Source organism: Plectropomus leopardus, chromosome 6 (assembly GCF_008729295.1).
Source record: "Plectropomus leopardus isolate mb chromosome 6, YSFRI_Pleo_2.0, whole genome shotgun sequence".
Lineage (NCBI taxonomy): Eukaryota > Metazoa > Chordata > Actinopteri > Perciformes > Serranidae > Plectropomus > Plectropomus leopardus.
In genome coordinates, this window is record NC_056468.1 from 12,794,476 (window position 1) to 12,816,786 (window position 22,311).

General features: G+C 39.6%; 1 protein-coding gene across 2 annotated transcripts; it reads left to right on the plus strand.

Moving 5' to 3' along the window:
* Positions 1-20,692, plus strand: LOC121944095 (phosphatidylinositol transfer protein beta isoform-like). 2 transcript variants are annotated; one of them, XM_042487769.1, is made up of 12 exons: positions 1-69; positions 3,053-3,083; positions 5,683-5,828; positions 6,080-6,171; positions 6,370-6,377; positions 8,193-8,267; positions 8,366-8,449; positions 11,861-11,938; positions 14,581-14,691; positions 15,718-15,840; positions 16,816-16,894; positions 19,965-20,692. In XM_042487769.1, exons 1-11 carry the CDS (start codon positions 50-52, stop codon positions 16,861-16,863), a joined length of 816 nt encoding a protein of 271 aa, XP_042343703.1. In that variant the 5' UTR covers positions 1-49; the 3' UTR covers positions 16,864-16,894; positions 19,965-20,692. The 2 variants fall into 2 exon arrangements, with proteins under 2 accessions (XP_042343703.1, XP_042343702.1); XM_042487768.1 differs by lacking the exon at positions 16,816-16,894.
* Positions 20,693-22,311: the final 1,619 nt, after the last annotated feature.

Consider the following 22,311-nt stretch of genomic DNA (forward strand, 5'->3'; position numbering starts at 1 on the left):
ATCAGCGGTCGCTGAGCAGTAACGGTAGTATCGAGAGGAACAAGCAACGATGGTCGTCATCAAGGAGTAGTAAGTGCTGTGTTTCTGTTTAAACTGTTTTCTTGTTGTAAATACTGCTGCAACAGAATTGCTGTTATAACGGATTCGGTTAGGCTGAGCAGTTTTAAAGCGGTTTGACACAAATGAAAACTTTCCGTGTTGTCTCAGTGTCTGTGTCAAACACACGAGGGAAGGGTGGGATTGCTTGAGAGCTGCTGTGGCCTACCGGCGTTGACAGCGGCGCGGCACTGTGTGACAGCTGCTGTTATCTCACAGTTTCTCAGGTGTTCGCTTGAAGTAGCTGGCTTTTAAATTTGTCAGTCTGTGGTTTGTGTGTATGTGTCTTGCGCTCTCGCGTTATAAAACTTCAACTAACTTGAGCTACAAAGCCACCTCTAGCTCACCAGATGCTAATGCTAGCTAACCTGTAGCGTTGACATTAGCTAAGTTACTTAGCTAATGTTATCTTTGCAACACTGACACACAAACTTGTGGTGGCGCCCAATAATCTTACCCACGATAAGAGACTTTCATTAAAAGGCGATTTCACTAGCTGTCGTGTCAAACCAAGTTTTATCAGTCAACTAGCCTGCTAGCGGTAGTAGTATTTAGGTTACGTTAAGTAGCGGTTAGCTGTGAGTCATAAAGTTGGATGTAAAGATGCTCGTGTTGACAGTGAAGAGGTAGAAAAATATGTCGATCCATGGCAGTAAATTAGTAATAATTTTCGGAACACTTTTTTCAAACGTTTGCCTGCGAGGTTGGGAAATGAAAGGGTGCTAGTTTTTAACTTTGGTTCAGTTAGTGTAAGAAATTAATGCTTTTTCATCAAGCCGGAAGTGTCTTGTAATTTTTTTCTCCTCCAGACTGTAGCCACCACCATCCTAATCACAAATTTGCTTTTTCATAGCCACGACATGCTGGACTCAACATTTTCATTTATTGTGTCTTTGACTAAATGTCCTCTGTTAACGTCAGATTAAGTTTTATATACAGTTTCTCGTGCTCAAATGAAAATAACGCTTTTAAAACTGCAAAATAAAGCCCTGGAGCACACGTGACAGTAGTCTCATAAATCAGATTATAAGGATGTTTCGTTTAACACAAACGGAGGCTTTATAGTTTAAGAAATAAGATTGAACGAATTGTAAATAAACAAATGCCAACAAACCTTATCAAGGAGATCAGCAATGTTTATAACAAATCCCCAGATTTGGTTAATGCCCTTTGTGTTGTTTGATAGAAAGTTAGAAAGATTAGTGTTGGCCCTTGAGGAACTCTGTTCCTGTCGTGCTGTATTCCTATTCAGCTTGTGTTTTTAATTTTACAATGTGACCTATGACCTTGTATTTCTGTATATTATGACCCCTTATTTGTACTCAAGTGGTTGTGATTTAGGCCTAATTGGCAATTTTTAAGTCCATGACTTTGGTGTAAAAACTCTGTTGTTCATTTTGGTAGTATCAGTGTATACATCAGTGGATGGGGATGCTGGTTTTAATTTTGCATGCCACAGAAATTCTTCAATAAACAGACTAGACTTATGTAAACATATGCAGCTACAGTGTCTAATTCCATAAATATTACACAGCAGCATTACTTTTAACATGATCAGAATTTCAGATGCACCTCAGCACTGCATCAGAGTACCTATGTGGTCAGCAGAAAAAGACACTGAAATTCTGAAACTGGCGTAACCTTCTATAATGCAAGGGAGCACTCACAAAAGCAGTGTTCCATATAGTGGTCTTCTAAAGTGCTGTTGCAAATTACATCTAATTTTTCATACCACTACTCCTCATTTACTCGCTATCTGGTCAAGGTCATTTTTCAGACTTGAGAACCATCATGATGTGCAATGTGCCCTTGATTGTGTCAAAAGTCAACATCAGTCATCACCAAGTCTCACTTTAGAGGTGGCAGTGGCCTTGTTTCAGCAGCCTGCATAAATAATACATCATCCCTCATTGGGTGTCATTGTGAAGATCAACTTAATTTTAGTACAAGTTAAAAGAGTAGTCTTAATTCTGGCCTTTATGTGAAATCTCTTTGTCATTGGTTCCCACAGCTTATCATCAATATCATCAAAAGAGCACAATCATCATGGGTTAAAAAAGTGCAGCCAGAATTACATCACTGTGGGATACAGCGTTGCTTCAGATTTATGCTTTGAGAGAACGTCCTCTGCCTGTTTTTTTTACTCTTACACTGTGTGGTTAGTGGTCATAGACTGAAGCTTCATGTTCAACAGGGTAAGTGATGCAATTGGTTTGGGCATGCCGCACCCTGAAGCAGAAGTCTGCTGGGACATGAAAAAGAAAAGTTGCAGAGTACTTAAACTATGCAAACAGTAAACACTGCATTTAGATCTCTTGTCCAAAAGATTGCCTTTTCTTTTTCAGAAAGCCATACCTGTGTGGCACATTTGTTGTTTTTAGGCAATGTTTCTGGTCCAAAATAGTTCATATTATTTCCTTTATTCCTTTTGCTCTCACGTTTCTTTTCAATGGATTTTTCTTTATGTATTGACCATAACCAAGCACAGCTTCACTCAGATACAACTACTCTGGTCGAGTGATAGGTTCCTCTTATCGTGCTGAAGTCAGCAGTGTGTCAGACTGGGTAGTAATAGTTTTTATGTCACAAAGAGTGACCGCAACTGGCTTCCTGTTCCTTAGCAGTGACAGGGTTTTTTTTGCATTGTTGACGCTATATCTAATGCATGGCTATGGCATTACTGCTTCCTCCAGTGTTTTGGTTCTGTTTTTTTATTCATAATGGAGTTTTTATCATTTAAGTGTTTCGTACATTTTGGAACATGGTCTAAACTAAATCAATTGAAAGGAATTGTGTTTATGCTCCTTCGTCCTGCGTAATGTTGTTTTTGGAGGTAATGTTATACTTGTTTACTTTAAAGTAAAATAGTAGTGCTTCTGGCAGAAATGCTTATTGAGCAGTGTTCTTTAAAAACAGGTGTTGTGTGAATGTTACCACATTTCTCTCTCTTTTGCAGCCGTGTGGTTTTACCCTGCAGTGTCGAGGAGGTGAGTAAACAGTTTTATTTTCTCGTGTTATTATTACATTGACAAAATATGTAATGTTGTAAATACTATAGCTGTTTTTTCATATCAGAACTTCTACGTTCTACCTAATTTCTCATACTTTTCACCTATATCTTTCTTCATTATAGATGACAACAAATTTAGCTCAGGTGTAGTGACAGACTCCATTTATGCCAGTCAGTGCAGAAAATGTGAAATATTAGTTTTACCTTTCACACACACAATTGGTCAATTTTCACATTTAAAGCTATAGCTGGTAACCTTTATCAAAATATAATTTTGTAATGTTTTCTTTAATTGTCACTACACCCAGCTAGCTTTGAATGGCATTTGCCAGAATCCTCTGTGGCTAAAGGAAAACAGCCAATCAGAGCCAAGGATGTGACACAGTTGTCAATCACTGCTTGTGAACTGCAGTCGAACTTAGCAGTGTTGATCAAATATGATTAAAGGTTCTGTTTCTGCATGGCCTATTGTTCACCTCAAATGTTTTTAGACACATTAATACCTTAATAGTAGCACTGGATTTCTTTTAATGAAAAAACAAAAAAGAAAGACATTCACCCCAGGGGTCAATGGATATTGTTTTTTTTAGGGTCAATAACAATACTTATTAGTAGTTAATGAGACCAGCAACAGAAATTGGGAACCAATATACACAAAAATCTTTCTGTCAACTCCAACACAAAACATCGTTTGAATGCCTTTGGCAAATTTTAATCAAAACTAAGACTTTCAACGTCATACAGCTCCTATATAAAGTTCCTATCAAGTTTCTTTTAGAAACTAAATAAATAAGAATAGCTCCCTGAGGTTTTACAAGGTACTTTTTAATTAATGTATTTTATTGGCAGTCACTGAAATAAAAATACCAATACAGATAATCAGCAAAATGCCAAATATTGGCACAGATTATTGGCCCTCTGATAATCTGTCAGCCCCCAATTTACACTATGAATTGTTACTAAAAGTTGTAAAAAAAAAAAAAAAAAAAAAAAAAAAAAAAAGCTAGAATGCAACAATAACTCTCAATTTTCTGAGACAAAACCTGCGACTATGTAGATTTAGTGACAGTTTCAGCAAATATGACAAAAAGGTATTTTCATGAAATTTGCTAACTTAAGTTTTAATGAAAGAAGTAAAATAAATTGATAAATCGATTACAGACATTTTACACTTGTAACCCTATTCATGTTTACTGTCAGTGTCACATGCCGTAGAATCTGATGATCCCTTATTTGGGCTCACAGTGTGTCACACAGTTGTAGTTTGTAGGATTTACAATTAGTCTTGTTAATGCACCTTTCTTAAAAATAATTGCGTTATCCTCACAGAGATTAGAGGCTTTGAGTAATGACTGTACTACTGTCTTATCATTTCCAGTGTTTGGCTTCTGGTTGCATTTTAAGGAAACCAGCCTCATCCAAAAAAGGATCATTTGTAATTCTTATGAGGGGCAGGATTTGTTCCCTGTATTTATAAAGGTTTATGTCATGAAGCCCAGACTCTCGCCCTGCTGCCTTTTATGGTGATAGAATCTCTTGGAAATTAGTACCGCATTTTAAAGCTCATTCCAAATAATTGAAAAATAAGTGCAGCTGAAATATCAGCAAACATCCACAGTCTGTTGTTCAAACATGATAACATGCAACATTTGTTAACTTGGCATGCAGAATGTGGGGTACATTTAAAGTCTGACATGCAAATACACTGCCCAGATTATGGCTGCTTTTCACTGCATTTTGATTTGGAAAGATGACAGTTTAATAAAAAACACTACAGGTCAGACATGGGCTTATTAAACAGTTCAGTTCTTAGTTAGTTAGTTCTTAGTTTTTCTTGGCACAATATATAAATCTACAATCAGTTGGAGGAACAGCAGGACAATAACACATCTTAATTAGTTTATTTTGGCTTCTATGCTCAATTTGAAATCACAAATCAAGTGTTTCATGCGTTTTGTCTCCCTAATCACAACCTACAATGGTTCCCAACCTGGGCTTTGGGAATCCAGAAGAGGGCCCCCAATAAATTGTGAAGGGTCACTAAATATTTAAAAGAATAAGAAGATTAATTAATTTATAGGCTATGCAATGCTGTCAAAGTATATGCAACATGTTGCTGTGAGCTTTGATTGAAGAAAAACACACATTTGGTGGAAAAACACACATTTGGTATTGACTGAAATAAAAATAATGATTAATCAATCATTCATTTTACCAAAAATCAATTGAGGAAAGTGCTTTAAATTTGCAACCCTAGTTTGCAGACAAAGGAAGGTGGGGACCCATTGGCCTAAAACTGAAAAACAAAGATAAAATGCATAGAAGAGAAAGAATTGACCATCTCACATCATTGACATTGCTTGCAATTCTGGTTATTGATTCACACGCAGCTGGTGTTAAATGCATACATGGAATACAAATGCTGTTCATACCCGTTACTTACCTCAGAACTTGTTTAAGAAAAAAATATGTTGTATACTTCTTTAAACCTGGAGCATCAGCAAGTCGGTTTAGGCCAGTGTTCATTTGATATTACGGATGACTGTTGTGTTATGGTTATGTTTTTTGTGTTACAGTATCAAGTGGGACAGCTGTTCTCTGTGGCTGAAGCAAGTAAAAATGAGACGGGTGGTGGTGAGGGCATCGAGGTAATCAGGAATGAGCCCTATGAGAAAGATGGCGAGAAAGGACAATATACACACAAAATCTACCACATAAGGAGGTTTGTGTCTTTTTTTTTTTTAAATCAGATTAGTTTTATTTCAGTAAGTGCCCTTTGTATATTGTATGTAATGGCATCAAGCTTCCAGGCAGTGGCAGTGTTGTCCTATCTTTGTTGTGAAGCATTTCAAGTTCTGTTTTCCACCTGTACAATTTTTCCTCTAGAACCTCTGATAACTGAGGCAATTTGTCTCCCCTTCCCTTTTCTCCACTTGCATCTGCCCGTTCCCATCATCTGTACCCACCCTACAGTAAAGTCCCCGCGTTTGTTAGGATGATTGCCCCTGAAGGCTCCTTGGTATTCCATGAAAAAGCCTGGAATGCCTACCCCTACTGCAGAACCAGTGAGTCCCCCTCCCCATATCACTTTACCTTTGCTTTACCCTGAAACCCTTAGTCCTCTCCATTGTTAAATACAGTTGCGTTATTTGCATCATGTTCATGTGTTTTCTGTTGGTATGAATTTATAATGTTTGTTTTTGGTTTTATCAGTAACGATGTTTTTTTTCCCCCTTTTCTCTTCATGCCTAACCTTGATCCAGTTGTGACGGTAGGTATCCTTAAATGGCTTTTGTTTTGCTGTATTTCTCTTACCTGTAGTGCTATCTAACAGTCTAGGTTGTTTTGGTATGAGTTGCCAGGTGTTGGAGATACGAGCCATAGAGATGTCTGCCCTCTCTCCAATGTACTGGAACAAGATGGCGGTGTGGTGCTCAAAGCGGCAAATAAATAATTTTGAAAAACTCAACAGGAATGTCTTCTTCTAGAAAACATGGCCCGGTTACTCAGAATAATTAGACCTTGTTGTGGGAAGTTTCTCTCTACCCAAGTACACCTAATAACTATATCACCGTGCAGAAGGAAGTGTGCGTCTACTGCGAGCTCACCTAGCATCACTGAATAGCTAATGTTACACTTCAGTCGAGGAGGACACCAATGATGTTTACATCTGGTGTTGTCATAAGTATGAGCCTCTTGTCCATGAGTAGATCCACGCTGCCTTCTGGCTGGTGGGTGTAGTTCTGTAGAAAGAAAATACATCCTATATGAAACTGCTCACAACAAGGTCTTAAGATTATCTTTAGTGACTGGGTCATGATTTCTGGTAAAAGACTTTGGCTGTTGAATTTTTGAAATGTGTGTTTTTTTGTTGTTTTGTTTTTTAGTGCGCTTTGGGTACCACAAGGTTTTTGGGGGTTTTTTTTCAACAGACGGCTAATATCTTCAGTGGTGTCTCTCAAAATGGATACTTCTGTAAGTACACTTACATGTAGTACCCTGTGTGCACTATATACTTGTGTAGCGCACACATTTTCAAAGGGTTGTGTCTTCTCAAATCAAACATGGCTGCTGTGCATTTGACAGAAACTACCATCGCAACATTTGACAGCATCCGGGTGGAGAATTAGCGCCAATAGTTGACAAACGCTTGTCCCTCACCAAAGTATATACTTGCTCTTACTGCTTGCCATCTCAGGCGACATCTTCTGTATTTATATATTTATTGAATTAAAAATGAACATGCTTTCATGGCATGCTTCTGTAACTCTGAATATCTGTAGCTGATACAGCAGAAATACTGAGTTAATGACAGCTGCCACATTTTGTGAACATTTACAACTTGTCAAGAATCTGACCCCAAACATAATCCTAAAATTCTCTTTAGTGAAGATGTCAATTTATGATGCATAAACACCAAACATACTGTAACCTTTTTTTTTTTAGATTATTTTTTAGATTATTTATTGCCTTTAATAGACAGGACAATTTAAGCGTGAAAGGGGGAGAGAGAGAGGGGGCGACATGCAGCAAAGGGTCGAGGGCGGAATCGAACCCGCGGCTGCTACAGCGAGGATACAACCTCTGTATATGCCACCAGGTGCCCCACATACTGTAACTTTATGCATAGATTGTATAGTTTACGCCCCAACTGTGTAACATCAGTGATTAATGATCAGACAACGGTATAGTTGTACTATGCTTCTGTGTTCACAGCAGTAGTCAGCCAACCTTTCCTAAGTTTGAAATGTTTGTGGTCCTGCCCCTTTGCCACGTAGACAACATGGCAACCAGTAAGGGTGAGAAGTGGCCAACGTTCCGTAATTTTTTAAATTTTAAGTGCACTACTTAAAATAATACAGAAATTTCTGATATGAGACAGCACATCATTCAGCAGCTCACACCAAAACAATCTACACTGACAAGTAGCACTGCAGGTAAAAGGTTAAGTATGTATTTTTAATTTTTGTGTGAACTGTCCCTTTAATTCATTAAAAAAAAAAATCCCTCTATTTAAATTGTTTCCACAGTCTTTCTATACATTCAGTTCTGTAATATCCTGTCATACTCTGATTTCTCCCTCCAGAATGAGTATATGCAAGACAATTTCTTCATTAAGATTGAGACATGGCACAAACCAGACCTTGGAACACAAGAAAATGTGAGTACCTCTGCATCTTATCAAGCAAATATTCATTTGAACATCGGACTTGAGTTTGTGTGCTCTTTTTACAAATGTTTTATTGTTTGGTTGTTTAGGTGCACAAGCTAGACAGCTCCACGTGGCAAAATGTATCTGTTGAACCCATAGACATCGCAGACAGAAGTCAGGTGTCCAATGCTGTAAGTAGAAACTCTTTAGGCACACGTCCACTGTAAGATAAAACACAGTTTGGCGCCTTCATGTGGGTGATCCTGATCATTACCGGGCTATCAGCTAAACCCACTCCACTTTACATGAGTAATGTTCAAATGGGAATTATTGATTTATTTTTGATCTGCAGTAATCTTATCATTTCATTTACTTTTGTGACGTTTTTTGCAAAGTCAATTTCTATGGAGACAGAATGTCAATGTTGGTTGATCTCAGAAGTTTTGGAGAATCAATAAATGGGAACAGAATTTCAACTGATAAACATAAACATAAACATTGTCACATTTACAACTGTATGTATCCAACAGATCAGCATTTGATTTTGTCTGTGTTTATCAGTTATTTTGGTGGTCTAAATGTTAGAGTCTAAATGAGTCTAGGACAACATTTTAAAAGAGAGATTTTATTCATAATTAATTGGAAAATCCTGCAAATAATCACATTAGTTTAGCTGAATCTACCAATGTTTGACATTTTTTATTTGACAGATTACCTCAACAAGTTGGCAATATTTAAATTGTTGATTAATATACTGTTGATCATCTGAGAAATTAACTAAGTGTTCCACTTACTTTTCTACTGAAATTGATATACGTTGCAATGCAGAATATTTTTAGATGGTTTTTGAACCCACTCACCGAACAGTACTGGAATACTTTGATGTACTTGTTTTATCAAGTGGAACAAGTGGACCCACGGTGGTAAATTGAATAGTGTTTTAGTAAAGACCTGGAAGCAGAAAATCACATTAGACAGTTGGAGTCGATTGATTTAGTAATTTAATTATGTTTTGAATAAATATGAATTATCTGAAATATCAACACCAGCTCAAAATCTTCATGAAACATTTAAAGAATCTAAACTCAAATTGAGCATCCTAAGATTGGCTCAGTAATATTTCAAAATATAAATATGGGTTATGATGCTCATGAAATCTCTGAAATCTTATTTGAAGATGTTACACATTATTGCTGTTATTTGACATCACATTGCCTCATTTCACTGTGGCTGTGGCTGTGTATGTGAGGCTATTTGGCTGAGAAGCATTGGTTTCTGTGTGTGTACGTGTTTGTTTGCGGTGGGTAGTTAACGAGGCGGAGGTGTTTGCCTTGCTGGAGGAGTGTGTTGTGTCTGAGGACCCTATCAGCCCTCAGCCTCAGGCATGGCTGCAGGGCCTGGGGCGTACCGCCAGCACAGATGAGTTTGTTAGTGTAATTAAGGCTCACAGTGCTTCGTATGCCGGAACTAGACAAATACACACGACACAAACACACTCGCGCTCTAACACACACTGTTTTACTTGTGGAGTAGCTCCTTTTCGTCTACCACGGCATATCGATTCACAGACCTCATTAGTGCAGCACAGTGTATTGTTATAGTGATGGAGCTCTCAGCATTAAAACAGCCAAATTATTGTGTGCGTGTGTGCATGTGTGTCTGTGTGTAAGGGCGGGTTTCTATCTCTTTCCACACGTTTGGCACCCTCCTGTTGGCCGATAGCCCTGAAAAGTAGCTTTTAGCTGCAGGCGCATCATGATTTATTTAAAATTGCTGGGCCCTTGAGCTGTTGATAATTTGAAAGCCATTTCATTTATTTGAATTACCATTTCTCTGGCCTGTTTTCTGAAGTCAACTTTGTCATGTGCTCATGTGCTTGGCGTGTGCGCTCAGTAATTTTCTGTATGCTTTAAAAAAAATCATTTTTGTCATGGGACCAGCTACCTTACATACAATGGGGATTAAGTGGTTAGTTCACTGAAATGGGTTTAGCATAATATGATATATGTGATATATGATGATATGGTAGGGTGAGTGTAAATTTATATATAATATATAGTGAGTGTAATGTGGTGGCACAGTAACAGCACCTGTACTTGGACACTCACACACACGCACACGCACACACACATGCACACATCAACAGAAACTTGCAACAGCACACATGCAGGTAAGTGTAAGCACAATCACATATATGAACTGGCACCAGTGTCGCCCTAATTAAACAGATGTTGCTGGTGCTGTCAATGTCTCACAGACAGTCTTTTATTTCTTAGCCACTTAAGCCTGAGTTGTGCACTGGTGTTGCTGCATGACATTATCACCAGGGGGGTGTCAGGGTTTGGGGAATGAGTACGGTACTCTTTGGCCTTTCAGTGGCAGTGACTGCTGTGCTGCTTAGTTTAGAGCACAGTGAGTGAGCAGCAATGTAGGACAAACATGCCACCATTTCTATAGCCTACTGAATGCCACGATGAAATAAACCTTTCTTTAGTCTGACGTTATGTTGTAAAAAATATTTTTGCATCAATGGATATCAATTCTGAATGTCTGCAAAGGTTTCAATACTTTTTTTCTGCTGGTACCAGCTGCGCTTTCTCACTCTCTCTTGTTTGTTAATGTTCACTACAGTCATTCTGATGTTCTCTGCTACTAACCACTGAAAGAGAAGTAGTAGGTATCATGTTATAGCTTTGTTGTATTTATTTTTGAATAAAATAAATACCTTTTATGCCCTCAATGGTATTGAATATCAGTATTTTTCACTGTGGCTTATTTGGGGTCTGTTGTGTAGGATTTAGGGGGATAAATTGGAAATACATATAATATAATATAATACGAATGTTTTCTTTGGTGTATAATCACCTAAAATTAAGAATTGTTGTTGTTTTTTTACCTTAGAATGAGCCATTTAGGAGCAGGTCCTTGTCCACAGAGATCGCCATGTTGCATTGCCATGTTTCTACAGTAGCCCAGAACGGACAAACCAAACACTGGCTCTAGATAGGCTCTTTCATGTTTTCTTGTTGGCCGTTAGAATTAGCAGCCCCTCTGCGACGAGTAAAAAGGAAAAACCCTGATTTATTAATGTGAAACTGCTTTATTCTGTGTTTTTTCCAGTTTGAATTTTCCGGTTCTGTGTGTTTTTTCCGGTTTGAATCACCTCTGCAGATAATTGGGCTTCCGGTAAAAGCATGTTAAACAAAGAACATTATAGGAATCCTAACCGTGACTTGATGCTTGGCACATGAGAAAAGTGTCAGCTTGTTGCTGTCGACAATCCTCAGTGCTAGATGGCACTAAATCCTATGAATCCTACACACTTCTCCTCTAAGATAGAAATTCCAGAATCGCTACTGACAACAGTTTGGTGCTTTTTTTCTCAAAATTGTGATTAAAATGTCATATCATAACATACTTTATTTTTGTTTTGTACACTTTTGTTGCAACCAAAACACTTATTTATTGTGCAATTCATGGTGCAGAAGTATTCATGTTTAAACATTAAAGAGCAGAGGTAATCTGTATCACTGAACAATTTGTCTCAGCCAAATATAATGCACTATGTATTGTATTAATTATATAAATTGCTCTCCCTGTAGGACTACAAGCCAGATGAGGACCCTGCCAAGTTCAAGTCAGTTAAGACCGGCAGAGGACCCCTTGGGCCCGCCTGGAAGGTAATGTTCTTGTGAGCTGTGGAAATTACATACACATTCACACCCAAATGGCAATTAGGGTTTTATTCTGTATACCAGACTTTTTAAAGGGGGCTTATACCTTTTCATTTACTAAGACCCCGGTCCATAACTGAAGTTTTCCATTTTTACCATTCTAATTGCAAAGACCTTGCATAATTCTTTGAGAAAGGTTTTCCAAAACACTAAACAAAGTAAGGTAGGTCATAACAAAATGGAAAGAATAAGGAACATCTGTGAATCTGTCTAGAGCAGACTGTCCTCCCCACAGAGAGACCTGTGCCAACTCCAAAGAGCCTACACGGTTCTATGGCTGCATTGGGAGACACAAGGCTTTCAACAATTGTGGGAGAAACCCTGAACAAATAAAAACCCACTGTTAAAAATAAAACCATTTAGGCTGGTTTTGCCAGAAGGTATGTGGGAGATTGTCAAACTCAGTGGAAGTAAGTGCATGGGTCTGAGAACTCAAGACTGAGCTTTTTGTGTGGTTTTTGGTGGAGGCAGCGTCATGCTGTGAGGGCGCTCCTCTGCAGCAAGTCTTGGAAGTCTTAAGGTGCTAAATGGGCAACATACAGGGGAATCCTTGAGGGGAAACCTGCTGCCGTCTGCAAGAGAACTGCCTCTTGGGAGAAGATTTTTTTTTTCCAGCAAGCCCCAAAAATAAAGCCAAAGTTACACAGGGAATGCCCAAAAACAACAACGATCATGTCGTACAGTTACAGAGTCAGAGTCCAGACCTCAATCCAATCAAGAGTTTTTGTCTGGACTTGGAAAAATGCTTTTTACTCATAGTCCCTTTGCAGCTTGACGGGGCGTGAGCAGAAGAATGGAGAGAAATTGCAGTGTCCAGATGTGCAAAGCGGATGCAGACCTATTCGCATAGACCCAAAGCGGTAGACTTGAAACATCACTGCTAAATTTGATATGAAAGGAGCGCATACTTGTGCAATCAGCTATTTTGTGTTTTTATATTACTGTTATTTAATTTTGTGTAGATTTCTTTTCACATAAACACTAAAGAATCATTTTCCACACCAGTGCTATCACCTGAACAAATGTGAACAGCACTGTGAACAGCAGAGCACAGAGCCGGAGTGGGGACGACAGAACTGTAAGGCTGCAGTTTGATGAAGACAAATCACCTCTTTCTCAACCCTAATTGGATGTAATAGAAATTTCTTGTCACTGGGTCAGATAAAGGTTCTACTCTGAGCTCCGTCTGCCAGATTTGTGACAGAAGATGAAGACAGAAATGGGAAAGAAACAGTGTACGGACATTGATTCTAAATTTGACAAGCAGCAGCTCTGTATAAAGACTGATGTATTTTTGATAGAGAGTAATAAGTCAATAAGATGGGAAACTTTGTAGGGAGTTTTGTTGCTTTCCCCTGTAAACCCTGCCGTACCCCACAGCCTCAGAAATGGGTCCTGCTCACTGTTAGAGCACTGAGAATTTCTACTCTGCAGCGGAGCCCTCAAAGTTCACCATGGGAAACTTTCCTCTGCTTCAAGAATTTTCACAGAACAAAGGCAGCCAAACAGCTTTTAAAAAGTATGAATAAAGAAGCACAACTTTTTATTTTGTGTTTTTAATTAGATCACTTTCCCGTCCGCTGTGGACATGGAAAAAGGCTGTTTTTGAAAAGGTGAAAAAAAAGTAGTTATGTGACAACAGAGGCACAATTTCTGCCAGCTTCTCAGAGCAATAAAACTCTTGTCTATCTCTGCATGCACACATGCTTGCATATCGGTACCCTTTGTATTTCTGAAAACTTCTGCTCCTTTGAGTGGGGCACAGAGAGGGAGAGAAGAAATGTCACCGTAAGTGTTTTGATGTAGAATCCGTTTCATGTGAAGTTCTCCTTTAGCGATGACAACTTTTCTAAACCCACTGCAAATTTAGAAATGTTTCTCATTTCCCCTCTCCCGCTCCCTTCCATGATCGTAGCATCAAACGGCAGTGGGATGAGGGTGATTGAGGCGGGTCTGTGGCATTTTCTCTTGGAATGCCGAGCCAGAATGAAGTGATTAATTAAACAGGTGTTCTCGGAGGGAGAGTATGTGTGTTCTGGGGGCGAGGAGGTCCTAGGTGTTAATAATGTAACCAGCTTTGCACCGCGACGCCCTTATCGCTTCGCGAGCACCGTTTTATCTGCCTCCGTGGCCACAAAGGCATGCCTGTCGGGAACGGTGTCGCTGTCAGGGCGGAGGCAGAGAAATGGTCCCTTCATCTGGAGTTTATCCACTTTGCTCTGCCCCAACCCCCCCCTCCTCCTCCTTTTCTTCTCTTCTTCAGAGGGAGGCAGAGTGCAAGCAGCGGATGGATTTAGAAAGTGTGTTGTAGATTAGGGCACTTTTATCTCTGCACAGCACATCTTCATATTGATAATTATTTCAGCAAGCTCCATACCCAAAGCATTATGTATTAATGATTTTCAGCTTTGAATGCAGCCAAGATTAGTCTAAAATAATATTCTCTCAGCCTTCTGCTGTTTTTAGGATTATTCTCTCACTGGAAAGTTTCTGTCAAGTTTTTCTACTGTGTTATTTATTCTGATACTGCGCTTTAAAAAGTGATGGGTAGTAAGTTGTCGTTCTTTTTGCATTTCTTCTCCCAACAGAAAGAGCTGGCTACAAAGACTGACTGCCCAAGGATGTGTGCCTACAAACTGGTCACAGTCAAGTTCAGGTGGTGGGGCCTGCAGGGCAAAGTGGAGAACTTCATCCATGAGGTTTGAGTGATATGTTTACACAACTGAACAGTTGCTTATCCTGGCTCGGGAGCTCGTTCTCAATTTGAGAGCTCCAGTTTGCGGAAGCAGTTCTGTGCCTACTGAATAGTACTAGCACTGGATGATAATTATTGTTTTATGACCTCCAGTGGAAAACTATCATTATAGTATGTTCATTTATATTATTATATATATCACACTGAAACTGACATTGCAATATAATGGAACAAAAGTTTCAATAACTGCGATTTTAAAAAACAAAAACATTGGGGGGGTGAAGCCAGAGATAGTGAGTGACTGTGGATGCGCTGAGAGCAGACAGGTGTTTGCAATTGGAGAAGAGAGCCTGTGCTCTTCCTGACCACGGTCTGTAAGGTGAAGCAGGAATGGTTAACAACATATTTACATATAGACGAATGGTAGAGCCATATTCAGTGTGCACTTTGATCTGTGTGATTTGTTATTATAACTGACTAGAGATCAGTAAAATTTATATTCATTTGTCTTTTATTATTGTTTACACCAGATCTGTTGTTCTGCAGTGTTTCATTGTTCTTTTTTCAGATTTTACTGAAGTTAAGTCATGATGATTACATTACATATTTACAACACTTGAAATTACAAGTTTTAATATTCTTTTGCGATCGAAAGTTTTTACAGTTTAGTAGCTAAATAATGATATTTTATTTATATCAAGTCATTCATCAGTTCTTCTCATTTTATCATAACACATAAGCCTGGCTTACATAAAAGAGCACTGTATATGTTGACTATATCCAATTATAGTATCGAATGAAATATTGCTGGTGTGTAGTGAAAAAAGATAAGGAACTTTTCCCAAAAAATTACATACTGAATTACAAACAAAATGTTGGTCTTAAATGAAATTCATAGTTTGTGTGAATTGCTTAATCCTATTTTGAATGTACATATTAAAAAAATACTGTTATGAGTATTGTGGGGTTAATAAATATATTTTAACCATAACAAGACAAACCTAACCAAGACTACTACTATCTCCCTCAGCAAGAGAAGAGAATCTTCACCAACTTCCACCGCCAGCTCTTCTGTTGGATTGATAAGTGGGTGGAATTGAACATGGATGACATCCGGCGGATGGAAGCAGAGACACAGAAGGAACTGGAAGATGTGAGTGCATGCGTAAAATTTCACGATTTCATGCCCACGAAAAAAAGTAAACCTCATGCGTCTGATGTAAATATTATTGGTCAGTGATGGATTTTTGTGCACACAACTGTTTCTAACATCAAGAGCGTGCTGTCTCTCCTCTGCATTCTGACATATGTTCTTCAATTTAGTGAAAGAGTAACTGCACAACAATGTATAAACATGTATAAAGTCTCGTTAGAAAGGTTAGAGCTAGTGCTTTTTGGTCACATTCGCCATTAAACATAAAAGTCACCTGATTTATGACACCTCGTAAATGAGAAAACGCTGCACACTCTGACATTAGACACAAAGGGTAGGTTCTCAGTGCTCTAAAACACAGATAACATCATAATGAAAAGGTCAAAACACAGAAAAAGTTGTGTTTTCAAATATGCCCGTGTACGTGTGTATAAGGATTAATATTTGCTAAGAGTTTAGAGGAGCCAGCAAAACACTGGTCTAGTTTTTATCCTAACGGAGCTGTTGTCTTCTGATAACTGGACATTAGAGAAGTTTAACAAACAAGGAGTATGGTAGCGTGATAAAACAGGAAGCCCGCTTGAAAATGTTTGATGGCTTAACCCCATTTTTAAGTAATATTTTTGTGTGCTTTTTTCATAGCCTAATCACAATAACTACTTTTGTTGATTATATATGATATTCTCAGAAGAATTAAAGTGGACGAGAAGGATAATGACGTACCCATTTACATCACTGTCTGGCTTCCCAAGTAGTAACCTAAAAATCTAGCCACTTTTTTTGCATTTTATAGTATAAATATTACTTCCTTTAACTCTGAAACTGCATTTCAAAATATAATTTGGGATGCTTTATTGACAACTGAAAGAAAAAAAACCTTTTACAAAATGTTTTCAAGGTTACCTAGTCCTAGCTGCCCTCGTGGCCTTCTTAATCCCTATTTCTGTGATTTCCTGTATTTTCATTTTTGTGTAGATGCGTAAGAAGGGCTCTGTGCGAGGTACAAAGGCTGCGGTCGAGTAGCCAGGCGAGATGTAGATCTCAGTGTTGCTGTGTAAGTTCTTGCTGGTAGAGGCCAGTGTTTTAGATGCTTTGCTGCTTTCTGTGGGGTTTCTGTGTTGCTGCACCCTTATCCTGCCTTCACTCTTTTCTCTTTGGTGTTGTGGAAGGGCTTTTAGTCCACTTTATCTATATCTACACGTGTGTTTATGCCTTTACTTACAACTCCATAGCTCACTGTGAATAAGTAAATCAATAACACCAGATCACACATTGTGTTTACATTATGTTAGAAAAAGTTGAATTAATGTGTCAGTCCAACTAAAACTGGACTTTTAAAGTACGTGTAAACATGTTAGTCCGACTGAAATCGTACTAAATCGTATTTCTCAAAGTCAGACAAACACACCAAGAGAATTTGGTCTGGAGTTGAGCTTCTCTGTCATATATATGCCTCAGTCAGACCTGAACTGGCCTAAGCATTGTGCACATGCTCCAGGTCACCGTGCTGGGAATATTTTTTTGTTTATGAGGAGTGAAGGGGTGGTGCAAAATGGTTTAGGCATTTTAAAATCAATTAGGCACTGGGAAGGGACTTTTTTTTAATTTATTTTTGTTAAGGTGAGGGACATACAACTTTAAATGGCAATATTTTGTGTTTCTTTTAAATCAAACAAAGCCACACCCCAGCCACCCTCTTTATCTGATAGATAAAGTACAGTCCCATGACAGCACGGAAGCTAAACAATGCACTGCTGTGAATGGGGCTGCGGTAAAACTCAATATCTCTTTAAGTGCACATTACATTTGAATATTTGCTCCGCTTTACCTAACACAACAGCTACAGTAGACCAGCAACTCTGCCGTTCTGTAGAGTAAAATCACAGTTTTTCTCAACAGAGTCTGGTGTTTTTGATATAACGGCTTTAAATCCCTGTCAGCAAGGGCTGTCTTACGGCAATGTTAAGAGGTGGAAATATTCTAAATACAGCATATACTTAAAATGATATTGATTTTTTTTAGGTGGATTAAAACTAATCAATGAAGGCAGAGTTTGCTGAGAGCCTTTGATTATGTGTACATGATGCAGTAGTTTTCTGCTCCCAAGTTATTGTAAATAAACATTGTAATTTGGTCTATAGCATAAACTGTATAAATAATTTAGGTCTATAGCAACTAGCTGAAAGGGGGCATTTCTCCACCTACCATGGCAGAGTCGGACATACTTCAGTCAATATATGAATTCTCCCCTGATGCTTGTATACTGGGACAAGGACAATAGGCCAATTAAATGGCCCTATCAAGCTACAACTAACTCAACTTATCTGTGCATGTAAACGTGAACATACTGTAGGAGAACTATGACGTATGTGTTAGGCCGTCAGGTGTTTTGCTTACGAATGGAAATCTGTGACGGTTTGTATGAGTTGCGTCTGTGTACAAATTCACTATGCAAGTGTTTTGACATCTGGGCAAAGATTTCTCTGAATCACACATGCTATTTTTTAAGAGGTGGCCAGCAGTTAAAAACATGCATGCTCAAGACCAGTACCTGCAAACTAGGGCCTCACGATAGAGGAATACAAGGCAGAGAAGACAAACAGTCCTCTTTTAGATCACAGGCTTTAATTTCTGTGAATCACATTCTCTGTAAAACCTTACTCTTGGAACTACTCTAAATATCAGTCTGGGAACTTTTGGCCGTACAAGGAGAAAAAAGGGAGGAATCCGGGCTGGACTGGCCAAAGCGGGCCCTGCTCAAACATTCCTGGCTTACTACCAACATGCAGCATTCTGCGCTTAGCCCGACCCCCCTTTCTTTCAAATCTCGCCCAATTCAGCATGTGTTTCTCATTTTGCCTTGGAGTAAGTAAACAGGCGGGTGCCATCAAAGAGGGCTGCGGTGAGGAGGCAGACGAGGCCTGAACCTCTGGGCTCAAGGGTTGGCTGGGTCACAGTTGGGACTGTGTGGGACGGCACATACACTGCCATTCAGGCTCTTGACAAGAATGCTCGGGGTGAATGAGAAACACCAAGTTATTGAGATGATGCACCAAAAGTCTGCCTTTTTTTGAGTTCGCCGGTCGGGTGCCGTTGGTGTAGAAGGGGGAGGCATGAGGGACAGAAAGGGCAAGAAAGGGGGGGGGGGTGGTTTCAAGATGGCTCCTTTCTCCCTCATTAACATACAAATGGAATTCTGCAGTAGAGAAGGAGTCTGTGCTGTGATTGAGAAAAAAGGGAGGGAGGAAGGGGAAAAAGGATGGAGAAGTCGGAGGGTGAATCCTCATGCCATTTCATCAGATCTGTCTATTCCTCTGTTTAGAGCCACTGTTAGTTTGAACTGTTCCATTAAGGTATTCGGCTATCAGATTCTGCCACTAATTGACTTTCCAAAGCCATCAGCCTCAGGGTAGGAGAATTTGAAAGTGATGCTGTTATCTACCTAGAAGACAAACAAGGGGCTTGATAAGGGCTGTTGGAGCAGATTTCTAAGGAAAGGCTAAATATTTCACTTTGCAAAAGAACATTTGTTGTATTTTTTATGTTTTATGATGCAAGAAGTAAAACTCAAGATGCACAATGTTGGATTTTTGCCGATGTCTGACACGCTGATACACAACAACTCATTTTGCCGATAACCGACACCTAATTTTGGTGATCAACAGGTCTGTAGTGGAATTAACATAATATTATTCATACTCTTATCATGATGGCCCACCAGCAGATGGAGACATAAAATGCCATGCCTTTCAGTGTATGTAATATTCATTTATTGTGCAAAATAAGAAAAAAAATCAACACAGGGTTGATGATTCATACATGTTCACTTTGTCATTTATTAAAAAGAAATCGGTTTGGGATATTGGCAGAAACCATCATGTTGTCCGATCCCAATATTTCATTTTAAAGCCAATATCTGCCCATATTGATGACATGTCGATATTATCATGCAGCCCTACTCCAGTTATGCCTATTGGGGGAAAAAATGAACCCAAACCTGTGCGCAGTAACCAGCAACCATTCATTAAGGGTTCCACTGAAATGCAAGCATCCACTAAACCTGCCTCTCACCTGTTCAGCTTACATAAATCTAATGCCGTGTCTGTTTTGCTGTTTCCCCGCAGCTTCGCAGGAAGGGAGAAGTACGAGGAACCACTGCCGCAGAGGACTGAAAAGGATTTTAAACGCCCACGATGACAGCAGCGATGGAGACTGCTAAGAGGGCTCCTTTGGTGCCACCTTTTTAACCAGAACTGATTTCAAGGCTGTGGAGGTGAGAGAGGGGAGGGAGGGGGGGCTCTGCTACCTGCAATCAATAGAGCAGATCCCTGACTTGCACCCAATCATAGACATTCTATACAGCGAGGAATTGATTTCTAGAAACCAACACGATCCGAGCTGATAAGACTCTGGTTAATTTTTATCTCCTTGGCAGAGAAAGGCCAGCTATCAGCATCATGTTATTGACGAGAAGCTTTGTAGAAAGGATTGAACAGGAGCTACTTTGCAGTAGAGATACATTTTAAAAAAAATAATTTGCTTTGATTCCACAGTGGCAGGTGTTGGACCAAATATTTCCTTCTGTTATATTTTGATTTTTCCTCCAAAACATTCCTCACAAAACGATGCCCTGTCTGACCCCTCTTTGTCTCCTCCTCAGTCTTAACTGTACACACTGTGGCTCAGTGGTTTGCATTCCCCGGCATGAGTCTGTCTGTTTGTCATACTCATGTTCCTTCCTGCCACAGCCTCCATTAAGAGATTACTAACACCCTTGGCGCCTTGGCCCATTGTAATCCCCCCCCCCCCCCCCCCCCCCCCCCCCCCCCCCCCCCCCCCCCCCCCCCCCCCCCCCGCCGACAATCATGCCCGTACAGGTATTCACTCTCCCGCTCAAACGGATTTAATAGAAAACCCACACACACAAATGCATATGACACATATACATCGCGCATGAGGATAAACATGTGAAGTCATTCTCACACGTCCACACGCACACACCTGCAGGTGTGGATGCCTTTGCAGTGACTGATCTCTTAAAAGCTCAAGCTGGGCAGATCCATGCAAGCTTGTTCAGCTAAAAGGATGTTACTTTGGAAGTGTTTACAGCTCCCACTGATTTTTTTTTTTTAACTTTTTTTTTTAACCCCCTCACACACACACACACACACACACACACACACTCCCTCCCTCCCTATTCTGAAGACGTTCACACATAACATACAACACGGCATTCACCTCCCTCACAGATGTCCCCAGAGAAAAAAAATGCACTGAAAAACAGCCGCAGATGGTGCTACACCCCTCCAGCCTCTGTCACAAGCCAAACTGCAGCGCACTGCTCGCCCCACCTCACCCAGCCTGCCCCCAGAGGCCTGTCTCACTCATCTGGTTCTCCGAGGTAGACAGTTTCCAAAAAGGCCTCTTCTTCTCCTGCTTCATTTTAGGTGTGTTTACAGATTCATGACAGCCTTACCAGTGCCCAGTCAACACCAGCAGCACACTGCTTGCCTTAATCTCCGGACCTTTATACCTATTGGACCTATTATACCTACTGTACCTCTGCTGCCAGCTATTGCTCTAGCTACCTCCCTTGTTTCTGACTGGCAATTTTCCTAACACCGAAAGGTTAGCTCAAGTTATAAGCCTGCTACTTGTTAGGAGTAAATCATGGCAGAGAGCTCCATGAGCAAAGTTGTTTGTGATGACTCTTTATTTTCTTCTCGGTGTAGAATTGCATGTGACTCCCTCTTATCTTTCCCGATGCGTGTCGCAGCGCCTGAGCAAGCGCAATTCCTTCAGCAAGCAAAAATGTGTAAGTTGCAGCCGCAACAGCAAAAGGCTGCAGATTTACATCTTTTCTTCAAGTCACCTGATTGATGGATATGCCATATTAATGACTCTTCAGCTCCTTATTGCACTTTCTCCCCGTAGGCTTCACAATCATGTGGCACTGGCCAACAGTGTTGATCATCACAGCGTTACAAACATATATACTGTAGTACAGGTGGTTTCCTCATTTCATTCTTGTTTTTTGTTGTTTTTTTGGATTTTGTGTCTTAAAAGGACAGTTTACCCCAAAATGATCTTACCATGCATTTTGACAATCTAAATAGTTTTGTTGTGAGTTGTTGAGTGTTGGAGATATGGGCCGTATAATATATATAATATAATATAATATAATGCACGTGTCTTTTTGTGCAGTGATATGGTTGCTGGGTATATTTTGGTAGAAAGAAAATAGTTCCTACATGAAACTGCTCACAGCAGGGCGTGTGGATTATATTGAGTCACCGGGTCATGATTTCTGGTGAGAGACATTGCTTTTCAGTTTTTCAACTGTTTTGAGAGAAGACCGACGTCTCTATAGCTGATATCTGTAACACTGCAACTCGTAACAAAACGGTCAAGAAGGTAAGAGGGAAAATATTTATTTTTGTTTTTGGGTTGAACTGTCCTTTTAAATTGTAT